General features: G+C 36.1%; 1 protein-coding gene across 8 annotated transcripts; it reads left to right on the forward strand.

Moving 5' to 3' along the window:
• The first annotated feature begins 200 nt into the window (after positions 1-200).
• Positions 201-6897, forward strand: LOC111395668. 8 transcript variants are annotated; one of them, XM_023021769.1, is made up of 14 exons: positions 201-265; positions 371-591; positions 986-1107; positions 1226-1377; positions 1738-1828; positions 2042-2076; positions 2506-2578; positions 2680-2704; positions 3806-4092; positions 4524-4823; positions 5243-5311; positions 5417-5467; positions 5812-5893; positions 6499-6897. In XM_023021769.1, the coding sequence occupies exons 1-14, from the start codon at positions 222-224 to the stop codon at positions 6660-6662; spliced, it is 1716 nt and encodes a 571-aa protein (XP_022877537.1). In that variant the 5' UTR covers positions 201-221; the 3' UTR covers positions 6663-6897. The 8 variants fall into 8 exon arrangements, with proteins under 8 accessions (XP_022877537.1, XP_022877535.1, XP_022877538.1 ...); XM_023021767.1 differs by having other exon boundaries at positions 203-591; positions 4524-4597; positions 4640-4823; XM_023021770.1 differs by having other exon boundaries at positions 203-591; positions 3872-4092; positions 4524-4597; positions 4640-4823.
• Positions 6898-7160: the final 263 nt, after the last annotated feature.

Here is a 7160-nt window from a genome sequence, read left to right on the forward strand (position 1 = left end):
CGTAATATATTTAAATAACTTATTTTTATTCTATTTTTAAGTAAATTTTTACTCAAAATTATAAGTAAATTCTCGCATTTCAAGATAATTAATTTTTTATCCGATGTCAAAATTATCATTTCAAACAGGGTAGGCAAGAGAATATTCTAGATTGTATGAGGGCAATAATGTCAAAATTCTGCAGAAGGAAGCCCCTCTAAAATAAAATAGAAAGTTGGAACATGCGCGCAAATTCACTCTGTTCTCCGGGCCACCATTTCTGCAGGTTTCATTCTCCTTCAGATCTCCTCTGCAATTTCCCAATTCATTCTCTATACTCTGTTCCAATAATCTCTGTTCCAGTAATCATTTCTAAATCCCTACAATACAGATATTCAATAAGCAGAGTACAGCGATCAAAAATTCAAATGGGTTGCAGGAAGGAAGGATTGGGAGAAGATGCTAACAGCAAGGCGGCTATGGCGGCTTCAGTGAGTGATGCTCTGCTATTAGCAACGATGTGCATTATTGGCCTCCCGGTTGATGTTCATGCCAAAGATGGCTCTGTCTATTCTGGAGTCTTTCACACCGCGTCTGTTGACAATGACTACGGTATCACGGGATTTGTCGTTATGCTTTTTGGCATGTTCTATCCGTGTTTCTTTGATTTATTGAATATAATTCCGAGTGTTGTTCATTGTGTCATATCTTTTCTGGATTTTGGGTAGACGGGTCTTCGTTGTTTTGCTCGATTTGTATTTCAGTTGGGTATCTGGGGTATTGGTTCAATTTCCCTTTTTTCATATCAAAATGAGTTACTTCTGCTGATTGGATTTGAGAAGTCAGAATTTTAAGTTTTTGAATTCCGTTTTTTGACTAGTTCTGTAGATACATTAACAATAGCTAATAAAAAATGTTTATATAGTGAATGAAAGTGTAATGATAGATACTGAAGAAAACTTCAATAGATATGTTTATTAATTGGATTGATTTGTATTTTGTCTAGCTATTGTCCTGAAGAAAGCGAGGATGATTAAGAAGGGGAATCGAGGTACAAATGTAATGAATGGAAGTTTGATAGAGACACTTATAGTTCAATCAGAAGATCTTGTACAAGTTGTTGCAAAGGCACGTAGCTTTGATTTATTTTTTATTTTATTTTATTTTCATTTTTGGAAGTTCCAATACATTTGATGATTTGATATCTGATGAGAGTTTTCTGTAATAAATTTTGGTACATGTTTAGGGAGTTCCTCTTCCTGCAAATGGAATTACCGGATATGTATGGAGTGATAGTGTAGAGGATATTGCAGACATCAATGAATGCTTAAAGAGAGAGGTGAAAGCGACAGAACCGAATGAGTCCAATGGGGATAAAATGCACAAAAGTCAAACAAGGTAAAATGTCTACAACACTGTTCTCAACCAATATTATTTGGCAACTCAAGATTCATCTTCATCTATGTCACTTGGTATTGATTGATAGGCAGAATGAGAAAATGGACTGAGGAGGAATAAGAGATTTTTGGGGTGGGACTATTAAGTAGTTAAAAAAAAATTCTGGGACCCCAAATCCACCCTACCAACCACACACAAATAATTTTAAAAAAAAAATAAAAATTATCCAATATTGATTGCATATAGATTTCAGTAAGACGCTTCGGTAATTAGTTGCTTCAGAAATTAGTTTCTGGAGTCCATCCTGATAAATAGAGAAATTGTGGAGTATAAAGTCTTTAAGATACCATTTACATGCAGGTCTTCTGCCAAAAAGGAGAATGGTTTTGATTGCATTTCTACAGCTAAGAAGGCAAATGCCACAGCCAATTCTTTAAGAGATTTTTCAGAGGTGAATATTATTAAAGTAAAAAAATGGTGAACATCCCCGTCGATTAGAAATATGCATGGCTACTGTTTTGTAAAATGGAACGAAATATGCAATTTGTTCCGTTTTGCGTACTTGTGCCTGAGCATTTTTCTAATTTCCTGCTGCATATCATTAGAGCCACTTTCAACTCTGAGGTGGTTGGATTAATATTTTACCAATCTTTTGCTGATGCAGAAACAAGAATTACTTGCTGTTTCAGTTGATGGAAGGTAGAGACTACCATTAAAATTGCTTTTCTTCTTCTGTAAAATTCTCTGTTGCATATCCATTAGTTTTGGCGTGTCTTCATGTGTTGGCATTTTTTTGGCTTTATTTCCTCTAAGCTTGATGGCAAATGCGTGCCGAAACCCTCATTAATGAAGTTTCTATGAAGAATAACTGATATTCTGCTGATGTTGCACAAAATTGCTACTAGTGATCGTGTTTCAGCATTTTTTTATGTGGTTATTATAGTGGACAGTCAGTATTCACCCAGTTCTTTGCAATTTACCTGTTTATAGCTGTTCTTTTAAAGAATCATTTTTACTGCTTGTCTTTCTTCTTTCTCCTTCTACGTCTTTTCTACTATTTTTGTTTTTGATATTGATCTTAGTAAGTTTGTTATCTCATCAACACATTCTATTAATTATTAATGACAGGCAGGTTGGGGATGGCTCACAGGACAAACAAAGGGATTGCAGGGATAAACTCGAGTTTCTAGCTGAGAAAACTGTACGTTGGTATCAACATAAGCTCAATGCATTCAGTAAAATTGTTTCCTTCTATGTTTATTCTACTAGATTTACATAATTTCATGTCTTTCTACTTTGCAGAGCAATGAAGTTCGAGGCTTAAGCAGTAAGTCTCACTTGTGTTCTTATTAGTTGAAATAATTTGATAAAATATCATTCATCGAACATCTGCCATGGTAGGAAGTGGATTTTTTGAGTGTTGTGCACATATTTTTTTTCATAGATGTATTTTTTCGGGGTACACCAGGGCAATTGGGGCATTGGACCTTGATGGCTCAACAAGATGAGCATGTCTCTGACTTTGAACTATAATTGTCGCTGGACGGGAAAGATAATGAGTAGCTGGCTGTTTTTGTTTCCTGTTGGCCAAAATTTGAGAAGTGTTTGGTGCTTGTAATAGATGGGTTTGTTTTCAATAGAACAATGAAGACATTTCTGGTATGTTAAGGGAGATGTAAGCAGCACCTTTGGATGACGTTTTAGGGACTTTAGTAGCTTTCAAGTGTTTAGGATTATGATTTCAAGAGAAGTTGATAAGGTAGTTTTATAGTGAAACAAAAGTCAAACATCTTCTTGATGAATTTGAAGGATGGAACTGCAGAATTAATATGAGCGAAAAATGATGGCCCATTGACTCCCACAATTGCTCAGGTATTACAATTTTATGACTAGGGTTGGAATTGCATAGCAAAGTTAATGTGAAGTACGTTTGCTGAAGTTGTTACTAAGTCTTCAATAATAAAAACGAAGCTTAAATTCGTGTAAGTGAAATTTCACTATCCACTCAAACCACGATTGATCTAAACGAAGACCAGTAAACTGTACTCACAACTATTCATTAGTAATTGCCAATTGGAAACTGAATCGAGATTTGAATGAAGTTTAGACTAACCTCTGAGATCCTGAAAACTTTGGTAGTTTAAGCCTTTACAACAATATTTGAAACAAACTTTCTGAATGACAGAATTGGTTATCAGGACTTTGTTAGTTGATATGCCTAAATGCAATGGTTATCCTTGGTAGACCTGTAAATTAGAAACTTCTGTCCTTGTTCATGATATTAAATTCGTTCAAGTTCCTGTTCCTACCTTTCCTACTACTTTGACTGGGTTAGACTGTGAGTTTCTATTTAGTGGATGCTTCTTCTCTTCTTTTTCGTTTTATCTAGTTATTCTTCAAGTATTTAGTTGTAGTTGTTTGCATATAGTAGGTGTTTGTGAAACTCAATCAACTGCTGCTGAGAGCATTCCTGATGTAACAAATATGCAAAGAGCACCAACAGGAGTATCTTCTGCTTGTCCTGCAGCACTTGATTATGAGATGCAAGGGAGACCCAGTTTAGAGGAGACACAATGTTCTGAAGTTCCTGCATCTGATGTTTCTGTAGCTGCCACATCCACTGTCGATATTGCTTCAGAATCACTTCTCAGTTCATCCTTCACTTCCACTCATTCAGTGCCTACAAATCTTTCAAGTTTTAATAGAACTGCTAAGGTAACTGGGATTTTAGACCTTTGAAGTTGTAGCTAACAAATCTTATGATAACCATTAATTGTTTAAATTAATGAGGATGGAAAATCATAAGGATGGGCCTAAATGAGTATAGTAAGGCTTTATTGAGTTCAGCTGAGAATCAGGACTCTGAACCACGTAAATTTTTGATAACCTTACTCAACATTTTTGTGTGTTTGGGATAAGCTTCACTCTATTGCTAGACTGTCAATATTTCCTCGAGATTTTAGTATCAGAGTCATTGTTGGGTTGTTTTTTGGAAAATATAGTAAGAACTTGAACTTGAACTTAATTAGACCAGAGAAAAACCTTTGTTCTATACTTCTATTTGATGTATAATAATTGTCATAAATGCCAGACAAGTTAGAAGTGTTCAATAAAGAAGCTTCATGATACAGTTTCTTTTTCTTCAGGAATCTAAGCTGAATCCTGGAGCAAAAATATTTACTCCATCGCTGTTACACCATAGATCAGTGACTCCTCCAGCGGTGCCATCGCTGTTACACCATAGATCAGTGACTCCTCCAGTGGTGCCAACAGGAGCAACCGTTGCTTATTTACCAGACCACCATGCCATGGTACCAATTGCTACTGCACAACAAGAAGTTGACATCAGTTCACCTGCTCCTCGTTCTGCTGTTCCTGTTAAGTTTGTTCAATGTGGTAACGTAGTAATTGGAAATGGCGGCACCGAAACACCATATGTTCAGCCGGTATGTTTGCCCTTATGATAATGCATATAATTATTCTAATTGAGTGAGATTTTACTTTCCTTTTGTCACGAGAACATGGAATAGAAAATGATTACTACATGTGCGGAACTCTTACTGACTAATGTGTTCGTAGATCTCTCTCTATTTCATTCTTACACTCCGATTTATTTGTTTTAAATTATTTAAGACTTCAGATTTTATAGGGATTTGGGTGGGGTTAGAAGAGAGGGCGTGTGTTGTGGCTTTCAACTGTTGGAGCAATGTTAAGTTGCCCCAAATCAAACAGCTGAAAAGAGAGCAAGGATGTGAATTGATTGCTCGTGATTATATACGCTTGTACCAGTCTGCGCTGAAAGCTGTTGTCCTAAAATACTTTCTGCTACTCATAATTCGCAGTTCACTTTTCTTTCTCTGTGTAGTTCATTGGACAAGTGGTAAGCCGGATGCAGCCTGTTAGGCCTGCCTATGTGCATTCTAATCCTCAGAATGTATGTCCTACAGTCCTTTACACTCCATTTCATGCATTATCATTATTGCTATATAAATTGTTTTGCAACACGATAGCTGATGTTTTAATTAAATGATGCTACTAGGTTATGCTTGGACGAGTGGGGCCTCTTGTCTGTATGCATCCCATTTCTAATGTAAGATACAACACCATATCTGTGTCGGTTTTTCTTGTGAACTGGTCTCATATGACATCTGAAATAGAGATTACTGAGCATGTCAAGGAAAAAATTCACGCCTTCTGCATATGGAAGTTAAACATGCCATCAGGGAAGAAACTGCAAGATATATCTTTAACAATTGCATTCCCACTTGCTTGTTCAGTTCAATTGTTCAAATTTGCCTTTGTTTTTAGTTGGAACTTACTTCCATCTCTTTCTTGTTATATTCATTTTCAAACTTAATCCTTTTCTATTTTCATTGTTCATTTGATCCACACCCGTGAGATTTCCTTATTGTTTCTTTTTTATGATTGTGTAAGGATTTCGTTCAGGGTGCAGCAGGGTTTTCTCAAGCAACTATGCGACCTCTCTTGACTCCTCATCATCTTCCCAAGCACCAAGGTTTGTTGCGAATAATTTCAGTTCCCTTTTTTTTCAACTTTATGCATGTAAAAGATTGGTGGCTTGTTTTGTTTCCCAGAGTTTTGATGTTTAAGCGTTCTTTTTATTGGCTACTAGTGAAAGGATGATGTTCGTTTTTCAAATAATATGTGAATTATAAAATGTCACTTTGTATGCTGTAATAAAATTCTGAAAGTATTAATATTTACTCTTAAAATGAGTTGAAAATGGAACTTGGGAGATCTTCGATTAGAAGTAGACACTTGATCTGCTCAAGGAAAATTGCTCAAGTTCCTTTGTTTTGTGAGAATGTTCTGATTTCGTTGCCTTATTGAAGTTAAAAATTGTGTTGCCTGAAGTGTACATTTGTGGACGGTGTTACTGTGTTCTGTTAGTTATTGATATGAAAATTCAGTTGAAATAAAATACATGTGGCTAAATGGTTGTGAAGATGAGCGGGCGATGGCCTTGATTTGCTTCCTAGTCATTGGGTAATTTCCCAGTCTGCTGGTCTCAATAATTGGCATTTGCGTAGAATCGCTATAATAATTCAAGTGTTGTGGAACATTCATGGTATGTTTAACCAAAAATGAGTCTTTTTACAGGAAGTGCTACTGCTCAGGCACTGCAGCTGTGCGTGAATCCTCCAATTATAGCCAGCGGACAACAGCCATTTACAATCCCAAGCCCCATGCCCATTTCACAACCTTACTTCCCTGTCATCCCAGTTCCAAGATCTAATGGTTTCTTCGGCACCAAATTTGCTTAAATAAGTTTGCATTTGCTTTCTGGAAGTGGCGCTGGTAATTTCTGTCACGTGCAAAAGTTTTGGTTTATAGTTGCCTTTCTTGTTCCATTCCATTTTACCCAGTTTTCGGTTATTTTCTGTTATCCATGGCGTTTCTTTCTATGCGAGCTTTGAACATTGTAAAGAGAGGCTACAGAGAGATGTTCTATTGGTTTTGTGGAGGTGTTGGGCTATATTTGTGTTGCGGTATACTGAGGTTATTTGTGTTGCGGTATACTGAGGTTATTTGGAAGTACAGTTATTTGTTATAATCTAACAATGATCAAGATTTCATTATTGCGGTATACTGAGGTTTTTTGGAATTACAGTTATTTTATTTGATATAATCTCACTGCAATTAAAATTTCATGAGCAGTGTTGCCCTGCTTTTTACTGATTTTCACCTATGCGATTTTAATGTTGTCTAGTATATATTTTGTATTGGTTTTAGGGATATTACGTGCTTTTTAATATTTGTCG

This window comes from Olea europaea, chromosome 6 (assembly GCF_002742605.1).
Source record: "Olea europaea var. sylvestris chromosome 6, O_europaea_v1, whole genome shotgun sequence".
Taxonomy (NCBI): Eukaryota; Viridiplantae; Streptophyta; class Magnoliopsida; order Lamiales; family Oleaceae; genus Olea; species Olea europaea.

Excerpts from the sequence above, each read along its gene's own strand:
- LOC111395668 (XM_023021764.1), top strand. The coding sequence starts at position 222 with ATGCGCGCAAATTCACTCTGTTCTCCGGGCCACCATTTCTGCAGGTTT. Across the intron at positions 2,077-2,505 it reads GCTGTTTCAGTTGATGGAAG|GCAGGTTGGGGATGGCTCAC; the intron begins GTAGAGACTACC and ends TATTAATGACAG. Across the intron at positions 4,093-4,523 it reads GTTTTAATAGAACTGCTAAG|GAATCTAAGCTGAATCCTGG; the intron begins GTAACTGGGATT and ends CTTTTTCTTCAG.